Source organism: Lynx rufus, unplaced genomic scaffold (genome assembly GCF_022079265.1).
Source record: "Lynx rufus isolate CCGP_SWC_20201006 ecotype Redwood Valley unplaced genomic scaffold, mLynRuf1.p SCAF_5, whole genome shotgun sequence".
NCBI classification, from domain to species: Eukaryota; Metazoa; Chordata; class Mammalia; order Carnivora; family Felidae; genus Lynx; species Lynx rufus.
In genome coordinates this window covers 148,183,835-148,202,253 of record NW_025814867.1, presented here as the reverse complement: position 1 = coordinate 148,202,253, position 18,419 = coordinate 148,183,835, and the positions used below count along the sequence as shown (strand labels likewise).

Sequence of the window (18,419 nt, the reverse complement as noted above, 5' to 3'; positions counted from 1 at the left end):
AATTAGACAATGTCTCACCTTTTTATGTCCTACTTCTGTGGCTTTCATTGCATTTGCACTGGCTCTCCTAGGAGAGAAAACAGTTTTGAATTAAACAGCAATTAAGATTTTAATCTTCTGGTCTTGGAAGGGCACACGGTGTCATTACCCAGGGGCACCTCACCACGGAAACCAGAGAAGTGCCTACCTGTACCCTTTCCTTTTTAAATTAACTTCTTTTTGAAGATAAATACACATGGTACAAAATGTACGAGAGGGCACTCATGAGAAGTACATCTCATCCCCCGTACTCTTCCCCAAGTGCCTCCACAGGTACCAATTTCTTGTGTATTCCCCCAGGGATATTTTAAGCATATATGAGCTTCAAGCAAATAAAATATCCTCCCCTCTTTTATGCATATGATTATATACTGCAACATGGTCAGCTTACTTTTTCTAAATTTTTTTTAATGTTTATATTTATTTTTTGAGACAGAGAGAGGCAGAGCATGAGCAGGGGAGGGGCAGAGAGAGAGGAGACTCAGAATCCGAAGCAGGCTCCAGGCTCTGAGCCGTCAGCACAGAGCCCGACGCGGGGCTCGAACTCGCCCTTCTGTGAGATCATGACCTGAGCCGGAGTCAGACGCTCAACCGACTGAGCCACCCAGATGCCCCAGCTTACTTTTTCATATATTAATATTTAGTACCCCCCCCCAAAAAAAACCTCTATTACTTTTTATGGCTCCGTCGTATTCCACATCATGGACTTTCCAAAAGGTGTTAAACTATCCCCCAATTGACGTTATTCAGGCTGTTCCTAAGCGTTGATCATCACAAGCAATGTTTAAACATCATTATTGTGGACGTTTTCCAGCATATCTTAGGATAAATTCCTACAGGGACAGCCGCTTGGTCAAAGGGAAGTGCATTTGTAATGTCAATAGATATCCTGACTGTGCCTTCCATATTGGTTGTATGAATTTCCACTCTTTCCAGCATTGAGCAAATGCCTGAAAGTATATTCTGAAACATTCGTTTTCAAACTTTATAGATCAGAAAATGTTACCTTGATGTGGTTTTCATTTGCATTTACCTTATTATGAGGAAGACTGAGAAGACTTTTTTTATGTTCCAGATCCCCTTGATTTTCCATCACCTCATTGCCCACGCCCCTATGCATGTTTTTCGACTGAGGCTTTGGACTTTTCTAGTAAGACTGAAGGCTATTAAGAAATTTAGCGATGGGGCACCTTTGGTGGGGGGGGGGGCTCATTTGGGAGCGTCTGACTCTTGATTTCGGCTCAAGCCATAATCCTAGGGTCGTGGGATTGAGCCCTGCATCAGGCTCTGCACGGAGCATGGAACCTGCTTAAGATTTTCTCTCTTTCTCTCCCTCTGCTACTCCCCTGCTCTCTCTCTCTAAAAAAGTATTTTTTTTTAAATTTTGAAAAATATTTATTCATTTTCGAGAGACAGAGAGAGAGGGAGTGCAAGTGGGGGAAGGGCAGAGAGAAGGGGAGACACAGAATTCGAAGCAGGCTCCAGGCTCCCAGCTGTCAGCACAGAGCCTGACGCAGGGCTCGAACTCACAAACTGTGGGATCATGACCTGAGCCCAAGTCGGATGCTTAACTGACTGAGCCACCCAGGGGCCCCATAAAAAAAAAAAGTACTTTTTAAATGTTTATTTTATTTTTTGAGAAAGAGCGAGTGAGTGGGGGGAGGGGCAGAGAGAAAGGGAGACAGGGGATCTGAACCAGGCTCTGTGCTGACAGCAGAGAGCCTGATGCGGGGCTTGAACTCACAAACTGGGAGATCATGACCTGAGCTGAAGATGGTCACTTAACAGACTGAGCCACCCAGGTGCCCCCCCCTCATTTTTTTTAATTTAAGAAATTTCATGATAAAATTGCAGTTTTCCTCTAGTTTTCCATTTGTCTTTGGATTTTATAGTATGCCAGAACTTGAAAGTTTCCTATGTAGTTGAATTTAACACTTTCTTCCTGCTTTTTTTTTTCCTTCTGAATTTTCACGTTGTACTTAGAAAGGGATATCCCACACCGCAATACCAAAGGAACAAAATCTGCCATGATTTTTCTAGTACTTTAAATTGTTTCTTTTTTTTATGTTAAAATCTTTGATTGATCTGGACTGTTTTTTGAACCTACGGTGAGAGAGGTACATTCAGTGCTATATATTGCTCTAATGCTCCTCATTGAATAATCCGACTTCTCCCGCCTCATCAGAAATGCCTCTTTACTATCTGCCAAATTCAGGGTGCCTGGGTGGCCTCACCGGTTGGGCGTCCGACTTCAGCTCAGGTCATGATCTAGCGTGTTTGTGAGTTCGAACCCCGCATTGGGCTCTGTGCTGACAGCTCAGAGCCTGGAACCTGGAGCCTGCTTCAGATTCTGTGTCTCCCTCTCTCTGCCCCTCCTCCTGCTCACACTCTCTGTCTCTCGCAAAAATAAATAAACGTTAAAAGAAATTTATTTTACTATCTACTCAATTTGCATTCCTAGCCTGTTGATTGCATTTTCACTCTGTTCCATCATTCTGCTTGTCTGTGTATCAGCAGCTATTGTAGTTTTTATGGGGGGACTTTTTAGGGAGACTTGCACCTGGTTCTGAAGAGCCCCCATGCCCTTTGCAAAGCCCAGTTAAGCCAGGGCAGCTGGGCTGTGGGCAAATAAATCACTCATTCAATGCAAAAACAATGTAAATTATTTTTCTGGCTGGCTCCTTTTAAATTTCTGGCTAGGCTAATTTCCACTCACCACCCATTGTTTTCAGATGTTTCCCTCCCTGGTGGTCTAGCGGTTAGGATTGGGCGCTCTCAGATGTTTCCCAATTAGTCTTGAGAGCTGATGTTTTCAATATTCATAGTTTGTCTATTTCGCAAAGAAATTCTACCGATATTTTTACTGCAATTATGTTAGCTGCATAGATTACTTTAGGGGCAATTGATATCTGTACAATGTTGCATCTCCCATTGAAGAACTTGGTGTTTTCGAACCCTTTTGATTTTTAAAAATATGTTGATATATATGTTGTCAGTCTCCTGCCCATTCAACAGAGAACCCCTTTAGGCAGCCCCATGTTTCCCACGGATGTGAGGATCACACTCTCATAGGCTTGGCCAGGCAGCCCTCAGCCCAGGATTCTGGGTCTCATCTGGATCTCTCTGTTTCTCAGTAATCAAGTGGACTCCTCAGGGAGCCCCCAACCTGACCCAGGCCAGCACTGGCCTAGGCTACCTGCTGAGGGACCACATGGAGGGGAAGAATGGCACCAACTCCACCAGGGCCCTGAAACTTCCAGATGGGACCAGCGCTGCCTGGTACATTCTCACCATCATTGGCATCTACGGAGTGATTTTCCTCTTCCGATTGGCCAGCAACATCCTCAGAAAGAATGATAAATCTTTAGAAGATATCTACTACTCAAATTTGACCTCTGAACTCAAAAAGAAAAATCTCCAAAGCAAGGTGGCCAAGTGCTCTGCACTGACCTTTAGCAACAGAGCTGTCCTACAGTCCAACCAGGCCAGCCTGGAACCAAAATGCAAAAACAGTGGGTGCCAAACTGAAATCCAAGGGATCCCTTGAAGGTCAAGGCAAACAGACCTCCACAGAAGAGGCCCAAGTTTCATGCAAGGGGGAGAAGCCTTGAGTCTACCTGGAACCTTGATAGAGGGGTCAAGTCCTTGAGTGGAGCTAGAAGAACATTACTGGGGCACTTATGCCGATGGGAGCATGGCCAAAAGCCAGCGTCCTGTTTCCTTCTCAGGCTTTGTGGCACTTTGAGACGAGACAGCAGAGGAAGTGGCTCCAGTCATACCCATCGCTGGAAGAGCCTGTGTCCCAGAGAAGGACATGAAGCATCTAGTGTCCTCAGAGAATCTAGGAGATTCCCGAGGGTGTACGTGAAGGTGGACTCTTGTCATGGAAAGAAGGCTGAATTTGGAGTCAAGCACCCTGGATTAAAGTTAAACTTCCAGAGGATCACATGAACTTTGAGTGACTTGTGGCTCTTACCTGGAACACATGGCCGTGGGATAGATGGTTTCAAAGAGCCATTCGTTCTAGAGGTTCTCACTAGAACATAGAACCAAGGTTGTTAATAGCAGACGTTAGTCAGAAGTCCTTCATTTTCACTGAGGGTGTGTGATCCACTGAAAAAAAGCATTCGTTTTGGAGGTGGAGGCATCAAACTCTAGTCTGGGTTTGATTTTTGACCACTTTGGCGTCCTTCAACACACCACCTCGCCTCTCTGGAACTTAGCTCCCACACAGATAAAATGAGAATGATGATGTCTGTTTTGCCAATCTTACAAAGCGGGTAAGAGCTAATGGCATCACGCATATGAGCATATTTTTCCAAGTAAAGTACATATGTAAAATATAAGCCTTGTGTTCATAGTGGCGATGGTGGTTGATGCTGATGGTGGCATTGGTGTCGGTGGTGACGGTCGTGATGGTTGATGCCAGTTGGTGTTGTTGGTAGTGGTTGATGTTGATGGTGGTGACGATGGTGTTGGTGGCGGTTGATGTTACGGGGGATGGTGGTGGTTATACTCTTGTGGAGAAGGAAACAACCAGTCCGCTGGCAATTAGTCCGTAAACAATGGCTACATTACCTTCTATTAAGAGGATCCATCTGCGTAAGAGTTGATGACCTGAACGCTGGGTCAAGTCCATCAGATTCAAATTTTCCATGTAGACAAAACAGTTTCTTTTGGGTTTTGTCGTTTTAGACATCACATGATTTACTCAAATGTTTTTATAAATACCTGTTACTTATAGACTTGTCTCTGCCTAAAAAGAAATAAGACCTTGCCTAGATGACGGATTAATTTAGAGAGACCGTGATTAGCGAAACTTCTGCAAGTGGCTTTCAGCAGGCAGAGTGATAAATTATATTTTGTACCAATGTCTGTGAAGTTTATACAATTCAGCTCTTGGAGACATTCCCTGGACTACAAATGAATTCTTTTCTCCCTGTCTGCAGACAGTGGTCTGCAATCAGCCCCACAATTTCATAAAGGTCAGAATTAAACCCCAAGCTTTTGTTTTTAGAGGGGGATATAGACTTCCAAGTGTTTTCCTGTTTTAGAATATTTTCCACATCATCACCTCACAGGTTATCCAACAAAAATGTTGGCTCGTTTATATAGTTAGGGCCGGGCATTATCCATATGTTTGAGATGCTTATAGGGCAGGATAAAACAGGATTAAGAAATATAGACAAAAAAATATATAATCCATAGTGACTACGAGCATGGAATGCATTAAAATGGGAGTCAAGGTCAGAACTTCGGTGGATTTGAAGATACAGTCTTCTCCTGTTGGTTGCTTCCCCAGCATGCATTTCCCCCTTCCTTAACCCAACTGCTCCTAATGTGCATTTGGAGATGCATGGGGCACTAAGGAAGCTGAAACTACTCCCAGTTCAAGGCCTGTAATAAGAGACCTAGGTTGATCCAATCAGTGCTTTCCATGTCCTGGCTTCACTGATCAGGTGAATTCATGACTTAAGTAAGCTTACCCAGTGAGAATGACTGGATAGATTTTAAAGGGGGATTCTGGGACCCAAAAGTTCTGTCTTGCTCAGGATGGCATTAAATGCAGATCTGAGCCTGCAATCGCTGAAGCCATTTTGCCAATATCAGAAAAGCCAATTTGAGGGCAAAAACGAACATAGAGAACTAAGAAAATCACAGAGACTAGAGTCCCAACCAGACTGTACTCAAAGCCTGCATCGCCACAGGGCTGTTTTAGTTTGTGAGCCAAGAAATTTCCTTTATTAAGCTTTGTGACCCCCTCAACCAAAAATATCCTATATGATACCACTGGATAAATAATATCCTGAAGGAAGTGGGCCTTGAAGGAGAATTTGAAAAGAAGAGCAGAGTGATATGGTAAGTTGGGATCACTCCTTTCACCAAGGTTTTTGTATTTCTAGGATTTTTGTATTTTAGGGAAAACATAGATTTAGCATGCTTCTTAGGACAGGGCAATGGTCACTTGTAGGATTTCGCACTGGTTGACCTCTCAAGGAGCATTCAATGAGATTCTGTTCCATTTAGTTCCCAACCCTTGACTTTGTTGATAAACCTCCATGGAAACCCCAAGGAGGGCTTATCATGTTAGACGTGTGGTCAGGGACCGGTTCCTAACGTATTTCCTAAGAAGCAAAAGCTACAATCTTCCCATTGACATCCAAACATAGTTAGTTACATGAGGTCCAAGAACATTTTCTCAGGGCACCTGACTGTTGCTTGATCCAAATTCACCTGCTTTCTGGGGAGCTGGTCTGGGAATTTGCATGGGAGATGTGTTCTTGGATGAAAACTACATCTATATAGTCTCTATTTTAAGCAAGATTGGTGGGAAGCAATTATTATGCATATTTTTGAGATTTTTAAAAATTTTTTTATTTATTTTTGACAGAGACAGAATGCGAGCATGAGCTGGGGAGATGCAGAGAGAGAGAGAGGGAGACACAGAATCCGAAGCAGGTTCCAGGCTCCGAGATGTCAGCACAGAGCCTGATGCGGGGCTCGAACTCACGAACCGTGAGATCATGACCTGGGCGGAAGTCGGACGCTTAACCGACCGAGCCACCCAGGCGCCCCAATTATTATGAATGTTTTATGCAAAATCCCTTAAATCTAAAATGCTCAGGGTCAGAGTAATCAACCACTATCTTGGCCAACCACACGTAGGTGGACCAGTGGGAAAGGTGCCAGCACCGCGGTGTGAGTGTTCAGTCCAGCAAGTGGGGAAGAGATTTTGTACATTCCACCAACTCTGGTGGAGACAGAAATAGAGCAAGCTGATTCCCAACATTCCAGACACTTTTTCTTTCTTTGTCCCTATAGTAAGTTACTCCAGATTAGGAGATCGGGTCAGATAAAGGCCTTCCTCTGAAATGGAAACTACTTAAAATCAATGCAGAATGTATCTGGGTTAATAGTTTCCAGGAATGGCTCTTCTGGGGACTTGTGGCTGACGGTACCACGATTTGTACGAAATCAAATCCAGGTAGGTTATCAGAGCTTTCACGGGTGTTTGGAACACATCTATCCTAACTAAAATTCTTATCGGCTCAGCTTCGTTTTCATTTGTCTGGCGTGATATAATTACCACGACATTTTTAAAGAGGATTTAAAAACAGATTAAAGACTAAACATGTGTTAGCTCTTCCTAGAGTGGCTGGTGGCTCTGATTCTCATAACTGAATCTGATTGTCTAGATTTCTACTAGGGCAGAAGAACATCAATTCATTCTTCAGTTAGAGTTCTTCTCTTGGCAACAATAGAAACCCACTCTAGCTAACTCATGCCCTCCCCCCCCCCAAAGAGGGATCTGTGGGAAGGCAACTGAAGCAGCTCCCAGAATCAAAAGGATAGCAGTTTATCCAGGCCTCAGGAGGGAGAGACATTAGTGTGTCTGAAGCCCTCACTCATATGCCCCAGTCGGAGAACCTTTTTTCCAGGGTCCTCCCAGAAGATGACTCACCTTCCGTGCTGCCTCTCTGGACCCCGCTCGCATTTCAAACGGCAGAGGGGACTATTGCATTGGGTCAGGTGCGGCAGGTGCCTACTCCTTAGACCAATCACTGAGGGTGGGCTCAAGGAATTGAGTTCTGATTGGCTGAGGCTGAGTCATGTGCTCCCTCGTGTGGCCTGAGGGTCATAAAATCTATGGAGAAATTGCCAATAAAAAGAGCGTTGCTCAGGTATCCCCTCCTGTGAAACCTTGACCTAAGGCAGAGTTGGTGGCTCCCCCAGGGGCTGTAACACTTGACAAACCCTTGGACGAGTCAACGAGAAATTTGTATTTAACAGAATCTCTCCAAGGTTGGGAACCGCGTTTGTTTGCCAAGTGTTTGGTGCAGGAAGGGAGACCCCAGGGGCTCAGGAACGTGGGTGGAACTATTCTACAGGAGATAAGGAGAAGTCGCTTCTCAGGAGAAAGGGAAAAGCAAAAGAGGTGGGAGTAGGTTAGGGACCCAGCAGGATGGCAGGATACCTTGAGAAATGTCCTTGGGGTGACTTACCCGCCAGCACCCGGCCCCCCGCCCCCGCCCTTATCTACAGTGTTAGGAAACTCATGAAATAAAGGCTTGAAGAGAGGGGGCGCCTGGATGTTCACTTGGTGGACGGAGTGTGTGAAACCTTGATCTGGGGGTTTATCTTGGGGCCGAAGCCCCACACTGGGTGTAGAGATTACTTTAAAAAAAAATAAAATCTATACAAACAAATAAATAAATGCTTGAAGTGAGTGATCTGGGAAACAGCGAAGGGGAGCAGCGATGTGTCTGGTCTGGTGCAGGTGAACTGAAGCAACTAGCAGATATGGGATGTTGGGGCCAAAGTGCTGGGTGTTTTCGTTTTTCACATTTATTTAAACATGAGAGACACTGAGCGGTGAGCAGGGGAGGGTCAGAGAGGGAGGGGAGCTAGAGAATCCCAAGCAGGCGCCAGGCTGTCAGCACAGAGCCTGATGCGGGGCTCGAACTCACAAACTGCAAGATCACGATCTGAGCTGAAACCTAGTTGGATGCTTAACCCACCGAGCCACCCAGGCACCCCCAAAGTGCTGTGTTCTAATGTTAGTTTTGGGTTAGTTTCAGCTTGAACGGTCAAGAACTAACGGAAGTCTTGGGGAGGCTGGTATCCGATTCAACCAAATCGCTGTAGGGTGGGTGCGAGAGAGAGGGAAGGGTGGGGGTGGGTGCTTGAAGGAGGCTCCTGAAAGCTAGGTGCCTCTGTTAGAGCACTTCTCACATAACACTGCAACTTTTGGTCTGCAGTCTGCTTCCTCCGCTGACCCAGGAGAATATTATTTTAACAGAAGGACAATAAGAACTTAAGAATAAAGACAAGAATAACTGTGACATTACCGGGTCCTTGCAAAACACACAATAAATATTTGCTGAATGAATGAAGGATGCATACACTAGTGGGTCAGTTCAGTTCCTTATAACGAGAGCTATTTCACTGGGAACAACAGGTCCTAACAATTTTCACCCGCCACTTTCTTCTGGTGGGAATGTCCAGTCTCCAGACAAACGAGAGTGAGCATGGGATTTGAAGAAGCCCATTCGTTGTTCTCAAGGAACGAAGTACCAGTAAAACCTTGGACTGCAAGCAACTTGTTCTGTGAGTGTTCCGCAAGACGAGCCAGCATTTCTGATAGATTTTAACTTGATAAACAAGTGATATCTTACAATATGAGTAGTATGTGATGCCGAGTGATCACATGATCACAACCGAGCCAATGGTTCTTGGAATTCCCTTGGATATACAAGTGCTTTGGATGACAAGCCTGTTTCCAGAATGAATTGTGCTCGCCAACCAAGATTTTACTGTAGTTCCAGCAAGCAAAGGAATTTGGATTATTACTGTTTACAATCTCTCTGTGTTTTTAGAAAGTACATTTATCTTTCGATCTCACTTGGGTCTTTATAGCAACTGCGGGGGCTGGGCAAGTGTCCAGCTTTGGCCCTGGTGGCTTCCTTTCTGCCAATATGTCCCATTCATTTGTCTGCCTTCAAATCAGCTCATATATTTCTTCCAGAAAACCTTCTCCCCTGGCCCAGCCTCCTAAAGATGTGCTTTTAAAAAATATCAATACTAGGGGCACCTTGGTGCCTGTGTGCCTGGGTGGCTCAGTCTGTTAAGTGTCTGACTCTTGATTTTGGCTCAGGTCATGATCTCATTGTTTGTGAGTTTGAACCCTTGTATCAGGCTCTACGCTGACAGTGCATAACCTGCTTGGGATTCTGTCTCCTCTCTCTCTCTGCCCCTCCCCTGCTTGTTCTGTCTCTCTCTTTCTCCGAATAAATAAATAAATACTTAAAAACTTTTTTTTTATGTTTACTTATTTTTGAGGGAGACAGAGGCAGAGTGTGAGCAGGGGAGGGGCAGAGAGAGAGGGAGACACAGAATCCAAAACAGGTTCCAGCCTCTGAGCTGTCAGCCCCGACGCGGGGCCCGAACTCACGAACCTCGAGATCATGACCTGGGTCGAAGTCAGACACCCAACCGACTGAGCCGCACAAGCACCCCAACACTTAATTTCACAAAAAGAATGATCCAATTATGGGAAGACAGTACTAAAATATAGAAAGAACTCTAAAACATACCCTAGGGCTGAGGGAGAGTGTCCAGGAAAGGACAGACTTGGAAGGGGGTCCCCTCCCCAAAGCTGGGGTTCAGGACCCGTTGGCAAAGCCCTGGTTGTAGCCACTGGAAGGTGGAAACGTTTGTTGGGTTGCCCGGGCCTGAGCTGGGCCACAGCCTCTGGGCGGTAGGAAGCAATTTCCCAGGGCACAGGAGGGCCAACGCTGGTGGACAGGCTCACGGAAAGGATTGGGGTGTAGGGACCCGCTCACTGGCAGGCGGGTGCAGAGTCACCTGTGATGGAAGCTATGATAATAGCCAGCCAAGGATAGGGGACGGCATGTAAGGGCGTTGATAGTGTTCTAGGGACTGAACATTTGTGTCCCCCTAATTTATAGGCTAAGCCCCTCATCTCCATCGTAATGGTATTTAGAGGCGAGATCTTTGGAAGGTACTGGTTTTAGATGAGGTCATGAGACTGGGGCCCTCATGATGGGATTAGGGCCCCTATCTGAAGAGAGACACCAGAGCTCTCCCTTTCTGCTGGGTGAAGCAATAAGGTGGCAAACCGGGAAGAGCCTTCACCGGACATGGAATGTGCCAGCATCTTGATCTTGGACTCCCAGTCTTCAGAACCATGAGAAATAAACATCGGTTGTCTAAGCCCCCATTCTATCGGCTGTCGTTATGATAGTCTAAGACATAGCGTCAAAGGAAAAGAAGAATTGGACACTTACTCAGGGTGGCAGGACGGATTGTATTCAGATGACTGCCCTAGGGGAGGAGTAGACTGAGCTCCACTCCAACTGAGACAAAGGTGAGAGCAGATAAGGAACAGAAAAGGACTGGAGCTATGTAGACGTGGAAGATTCCAGAAGAGGGTAGGTGGAGGATTACTGAAAACGGCTCGGCAAGCTGGGTTGTGCACAAGGTACACACTGTGGGGACAATGCGTATTTTGTTGTCTTGCGGCACTGTGTTTTCTTGAGCAAAGACTCAGCATGGGGCTGGGGTCACCTTTCTGGACACAGCCTAGTATGGGTGAAAGCCAGTTTGGTCAAGTCTCTTAGCACAGGGTACAGGTGAGTCCTTTGTGTTAGAGGGAGCTCAGAGTTCACAGGAGCCCACTCACTAGCAGGTGGAGTCCGGCCTGGGCTACGGAGCACCATGGTGTCTGCATCAGAAAGGCCACGGGAAACAACCCTCTGGGCCTCACACAGATGGCGGTGCCGGGCTCCCCTGTGCCTGCCCAGCAGCCTCGGCTCTCCGAAGCCTGGGGTATCACTTCCTGTTGCTCGGAGATCGTAGCCCAGCCCAGGCCCAGGCAGCCCTGGGAACTTCTCTATCCAGTGGCCTCATTCCTCCATCAAGGTCTGAACCCCAGCCTCGAGAAGGGGACCCTCCTCCAGGTTTGTCCTTCCCTGGGCACTCTTCTTTAGCCCCGGCGCAACTTTAGAGTTCTCTTTAGAGTTTTAGAGTTCTCTTTACATCTTTTTAGCATCTCCTCTGTTTCAGTTAGGAATTCTGTACCTTAAACATCCATACCTCATTGTGTGGCTTCTGTGTCCTGATTGCTTCCAGAATGACACAATGTCTAGGTTAAAGAATGAACGTTCGCGGCCAAGCAAGCTTGAGCAGTGGCGGACGAAACGAAGTCTAACAGGCTTCTGGACCCTGAGGTTACGGGAAGCTTTTAATATAATCTGCAGCGTAGATAATGGGACACTTCTTTCACTGAGCCTGGTGAGAGACTAATGCTCAGTGTGGGGTGTGATCCATTACAACGAAACATCAGTCACAGAGAGCAAGAGACAGAGCCCACAGGATTGTGAGCCTTTCACTTGTTCTGTGTTTACTATAACTCGAGTTAAATCGACCAATAAATTCGTATGTACCCAATACCTGCGTTGTACACACACTTTGCTACATAAAGCCTAACACTGCTTTGGTTTTGGAGGCTCACAGCCCAGAGGATGTAAAAGACACAAGGTTTACTTTAGCCCGATACATACGTTAAGCAAGAGGTGCCATCGGACAGCACATAATTAACTATAAAAAGGGTGATGGCAAGCGCTCAGAGGTCAGGAAGGAAAACAAACCACATATTTACTTGTATTGAGGATGCTTCCCAGATAACAGCCTATAACCCACTTTTTCTTTCCCTCCCTCTCTTTTCTGCTCTCAACCTCATTTTTCTTTTCTTTTCTTTTTTTTATGTTTATATATTTTTGAGAGACAGAGCACGAGTGGGGGAGGGGCAGAGAGCGAGGGAGACGCAGAATCCGAAGGAGGCTCCACGCTCTGAGCTGTCAGCATAGAGCCTGACGCGGGGCTTGAACCCACAAACTGTGAGATCACGACCTGAGCTCAAGTTGGACGCTTAACCCACTGAGCCACCCAGGTGCCCACCCCCCCCCAACCTCATCTTTCCGAAGCAGCCTTATCAAAGTAGCACTTTACATCAGCGCAGCGCACGTAAATCTTGTCCTGAGGTCATGTGATTCTCCAGACACACTTTAGGGGCCCCGAGCTCTGTGTTGCTCTCTTGTGACACCAAATGTGTGGGATCTCCACACCAACAACCAGTCCTCCAGTTCTCCAGCCCCTAGTTGTGTGTCCTACAATTCAATTCCATTCTGACACTAACTGTCCAGAGTTAGTACAGACCCCACAGGCTGAAAGCTCAGTCCCACAGGATGGCCCCCACTCCAGATGCCAGTCTCAAGTTCCTAATTGTCACCTGTGTGACCAACTGGCTCTAAATCAGGGGTTCCCTTAACACCCTCCTTAGGTTCAGTAATTTTCTCGAACAGTGTGAGAAATAAGCCCACTGACCCAATCAAAGGAGGGACACGGAGACTTGGAGCACAGTGAAGCGAGGCTTTAACCAACGTTCTTGCAAGAGCAGGTGTCTGACGAACAGGCACACTCCGGGCAGTTACAGCAGACAATTTATCTCCTAGCGTGCAAGTCCCTCCCCTGGTTCTTCATTGGCTGAGCACTACAGAGGTAAGTCCCTCCCCTGGTTCCTCATTGGCTGAGCACTACAGAGGTGACAGCCTTACCCGGAAGTTGCCTGTGCCCCTGTAAGGCAAAAAGTAGTCTGATTGGAACAAATGTACGTTCCCTGAGGGACACAGAGACTTTCGGTCCTTCCTCCCTTGGTTCTTTGGCACATGCTCATTGCAAAGCCCATGAAAATAAGCCCGTGAAACGGAGAGGGGAAGAAGAACCAGGAAGTGAAGTGTCTAAGGGTTTGGGACTCCATTATGGGGGAACCCACTGTTAATTAGCACAGCTTTTATCTAGTATTTCTGAAAACGAATCATCTCCCTTACTTCTCACTCGGCTTGAACAGAACTCAGGAAAAGATTTTACTGACTAGATTACCAGTTTACTCTCAAGGATACAACTCGGGGAGTTCCAGATGGAAGAGCTCCACGGGGGGGGGGGGGGGGGGGGATGGGGGGAAAGGGTGTGAAGCTTCCAAGCTCTCTGAGCGGCACCACCTTCCCAGGCACCTCCATGTGTTCAGCAACTCAAAAGCTTTCTGAATCCCATTTTTAGGGGATGTTATGCAGGCTTCATTAGGTAGGTAGCATTGATTAAATCAGTGGCCACTGGTGATTTAATCCAATCTCCAGCCCTTCTCCCCTCGGAAAGTTCCAACCTCCTAATCACACCGTTGGTTCCTATGGCAGCCGGCACCCATCCTGCTGTCTCAGGGCCCACCAAGGTCACCTTATTAGCATAGACTCAGGTACAGTCGAAAGGGGCTTGTTATGAATAATAAAATGTTCCCACTCGGGACCTTGCACTGGTTTTTGAAGCTCTGTGCTAGGTATGAGGCACAGACCAAATACATGTTGCTTATCTGGCAGGGCATGCAAAGGCCCAGGCACTGTGCTGGGACCAGCAAGACAGAGAAACAGTCTCCTGGAGAAGGCAGAGTGTCAAGGGACCACACAGGACAAACCAGTATGAGCAAAGCTGGAGGTAAACCGGGATCTTTGGGAGCAGAGAAGGGGCAGGTAACCCCGGCCAGAGAAAGTGGGGGGCAGGGGAGGATGATGCAAAGGAGGGCTCCAGGAGAAGGGTCACCCATCGCAGACCTGACATGTAAGAAATGCCCCTCCAGAGGGACAGATTCTGTGCGGATCACTTTCAGAAGGCATCGTGGTCTCTCTTAGGTTTCTTCGTGGCATATGGACCCCCCCTTCCCCCCCAAATTAGACTCCTCCTCCAAGACCTGGTGAGATGACCACATCGGTGCATGATAGAAGACAAGTCTTCCACAGTCCGCACACTCTTTGTAAGAAAAGCATGGGCAAAGTGTTGGTAATTTGGGACGATTATGTTGCAACACAACGGAAAAATTGGTCAATAAACCTCAAGTCAGGGCAGAAAAAGAGATTTATGTCATCCACCGTCAGCACTGGCTATACAGCCGTATAGTTTGACACACTGGAAAATTTAATGAAGTGAAACCAACAAGCAAGATTATGTTGATGAGTCTTCAATAAAAGTCGTAAATGTTAAATTAGGCCGTATGGTTTTGATGTCGTAGATTTCTGGTTGCTCTCCCATGCACACAAAGCCTGAAGTTCTTTAGAGAGTATTATTATTGTAATTCGTATTTGCCAGGCAGATGCTGAGCTATCTGCCCCCAAGTCAGGTTCTCCCTGCTGTTGTTAGTAACCCTGATTATCTCGAGCCTTCTGCCCCAAGCTGTCACCAAAGCCCAGACAAGCACATTCACGCGTGTCCCTTTATTAGTCCAAAGGTTGGGGGTGGGCGGGGGGGGGGGGGAAGCGGCCGCCTCTCTAAACCAGGCAGGGCCCTTTATCCCACACCCCCTGCCTTGCAAACCCATTTAGTACAGTTATATCAGGAAGTTTAATTAGCAGAAAACAAGTGGGGGTCCCGGCAGGAGCCCAGGCTGCGTCTCCCGCTGGGGCTGGATGTGTTTGAACAGGTGTTGGTGAGGCTTTTTGCACAAAGGACAGAGGACAGATCTGTTCTTCGGGAAAGAGAGATGCAAGGAAGCAAGGTTAGCGCTCTCTTGAAGTCAAGGGTGCAGAAGTCTGAGCAAGAATCCTGAGATTTATTGGGGGGGGGACTGCTTAAGTCACAGCACATCCCAAACCACGTGATCGGTGGGGAGCAGAATGTACAGATTGCCTTAAGTCTGGAGCAGGAGTTGGCGTGGCTTCCTCCAGAAAATTCCGGAGCTTCTTGGGAGATGGCCGAACACATGAACCAAACTCACAGTACTGTCAAAAAGGCAGGTAGGAAGGGGCACCTGGGTGGCTCGGTGGGTTAGGCATCTGACTTCGGCTCAGGTCATGATCTCACAGTTCATGAGTCTGAGCCCCGTTCAAGTCTGTCTGTTCAAGTCAAGTCTGTGCTGACAGCTCAGAGTCTGGAGCCTGCTTCTGTGTCTCCCTCTCTCTCTGCCCCTCCCCTGCCCTCTCTCTCTCTCTCTCAAGAATAAATAAGCATTAAAAAAATTATAAAAATAAAAAAAAGTTTTTTAAAAAGGGGGGTAGGGAAAATACAAGCAGGGTGTACAACCATGTACCCGTTAAAGGCACAATAGGAAGAGAAGAAAACTAACATTACACGAACACGACCAAATGCTAGGTGCTCTGACATACACCAGCCCAGACGGTCTCCTCATAAACTCCATAAGGGGGATGCTCTTAGGGAACTGAGGCTCAGAGACGTGGAAAAAACCTGTCTATGTCGCTCACCTGGCAAGAGGTCCAAAGCGAGGTTTATCGGATTCAGAAGTCCATGTGATGTTTCTACTAAGTCTTTGTCCACAATCCACTTTCATTTTCATTCAAGGTAAGGAGTGGGAAGGCTACTAGTTTGGTTGAGGTTTATTTCTGTCTCACTCTGTTCCGTGTTATTACGTCCCTTACTCTGAGACCCGGGTTTCTGGCACCGTCCCTCTCTGAAATATTGCCGGTCTCGTGTTGAAGGAATGAGCTCTGGAGGGTCTCACCTAGACGATTAAATGCTCCAGCCTGAAGAGATACTCATTACTTCCATCCGCCACTCATCGGCGAGAATCAACCAATGGCTGCTTCCAACCACAAGGTGGTGGGGAAGCGGTCTCTTACCTACCATGTGTCTGGAAGGCCAAGAGCCCAAGTCCAGGGAACAGTACTAACAGATACCATGGACTTGATGCAGACGTGGAGTTCTCAAACCAGGTGCTATGGACTGAAGGTGCCCTCCAAAGTTCATGTTGAAATCCTAAACCCCATTGTGATCGTGTGAGGAGGTGGAGCCTTGGGAAGGACAACGGGGTCATGAGGACGGAGACCGTGTGATGGGATTAGTGCCCTCATAAGAAGACAGGAGAGGCTTGCCTCTCTCCTCTCTCCCCCATGTGGGGATATAAAAATAAATGTTTTCTGTTTAAGGCCTCCAGTCTCTGGTAACTTGTCACAGCAGCTGGAACGGACTAAGACACCATGTTCCATGGGATTCCTCAGGCCACTAGAGGGAGAAAGGAGAAGCCCAAACCCATCTCCTACTTTTTCTCTTCTGCATTTATAGAAAACAAACATTTCTATATTAAAAAGTGATAAAAATGGTTTTCTGTTTATATGCTATACAAACATATGTCTATGTTCCTTTCAAAACTAGCCCGGCCAGTTCTACCGTTCTGCACCCCATAGGCTCCCCCCGACCCCCACCCCAGGGCCTCATTAAAACTTGTTCTAAGATAGGGATTCTCACCTTGGTTTCACTTGAAAATCATGCAGATACTTGAAAAATCTTGATAATGCCCAGGCCTCACCCTAGACCAATTCCATCAGAACCTCTGAGCGTGGGGGCCAGACATAGACAACTCTGTAAGCTCCCCAGATGATTCCTCCATGCACCCCACTGAGCACCAGGCAGACCCCAGAAGGAGTTTGAAACTCTGTGGGATTGTTCTTGTCTGCCAGGTGAGGGCCCTCGGAGAAGCCAGGGATGGGAGTTTGCCTCAGTAGTTACCGTGACTAATGGTTCCGGCTCTTTCTCAGCAGTGGGAGCTGGGAATAATGCAGGAAGAGGGCCATGGGAGGAGTGCCTAGGGAGGAGTGCCACTCTGGGCCAGGCCTGAGGAAGGCATTCTCCATGAGCACTGTCACTCTGAGCAGAGAACCAGGAAGCACACCTGGAGACAGGTGTCTTCCGTTGGGTCCCAGGTGTTTAAAACCCACATACACTCACACACACATAGAGCAGGCCACACACACACACACACACACACACACACACACTTACATCCACACTCACACACATCTTTCTTGTTCCACAAGGGCAAATTTTAGGGCAAATGAAATGCAGCCTTTGCCTCGCCCAATCTTTTCATGTTACACGTGAGGAAAAGAAGCTTTGGAGAAGGTCAAGGAATAGGAGAAGCCCCCTTGGTCCCGGTCAACTCTCCTTAGCTCTATAAAGTACATTAGAAGGTGTTTTTGGTTTTTTGTGTTTTCAAAAAAATTTTTTTAATGTTTCTTTACTTTTGAGAGCGAGAAAAAGAGAACACACACACACACACACACACACACATGAGCGAGCAGGGAAGGGGCAGAGAGAGATGGAGACACAGAATCCAAACAGGCGCCAGGCTCTGAGCCATCAGCACAGAGCCCAATGCGGGGCTTGAACTCACCAACCGTGAGATCATGACCCGAGCTGAAGGCAGACACTTAACCCACTGAGCCACCCAGGCACCCCTGGCTTGTTTTTTAAGAATCCATTTTGTAGAAAAAGAGGCAACCATGGATTCTTCTCTCGGTTGGCAAGGCAAGGAGAAGGGGCCCCTTTGCCCTCTCTTCCTAAACAACTTGTCCTGAAAATGGAACAAGAGTCCTTCCAGCTCCATGGGTGCAGTGGGGCTTGAGCAGGGTGCTGTGTGCAGAGGAGCTGGGCCATTGCCAGCACTAAGTGCTCACAAATGTCATCATTACGACCAATCGCTGACCTAGCAGGGGCTTTGTGACCTCACGTGACAGACGTGTTTCGCTGGGAGTATTTTCCCGCTGGCAAGTTTGGGGAGGATGCAGAGGTTGGACACACACGTGCTCACACACGTACGGTGGCAAGTTCAGTTGTGAGTTGTGAAGCTGGGTTCGTGCTCAGCTCTTTTTCCTGCTGTGGGGGGAGGGGTGCCAGGCTCTGTGTCTCCCGGGAGGTTCAAGGTGCCAGGCCAAGAGCCTCAGGGCAGGTCCTCCCCCTGTGCATGGGGAGACTGCGCTACATGTCCTGCAGAGGGGGGGAGGGCAGGGCCACCGAGGGGAGAG

General features: G+C 47.4%; 1 protein-coding gene across 1 annotated transcript; it reads left to right on the top strand.

Annotated features, from left to right (window-relative positions):
* Positions 1 to 245: 245 nt before the first annotated feature.
* SMIM34 (small integral membrane protein 34) lies at positions 246 to 3,586 on the top strand. The gene is made up of 2 exons (XM_047100484.1): positions 246 to 312; positions 3,174 to 3,586. Exons 1-2 carry the CDS (start codon positions 246 to 248, stop codon positions 3,584 to 3,586), a joined length of 480 nt encoding a protein of 159 aa, XP_046956440.1.
* Positions 3,587 to 18,419: the final 14,833 nt, after the last annotated feature.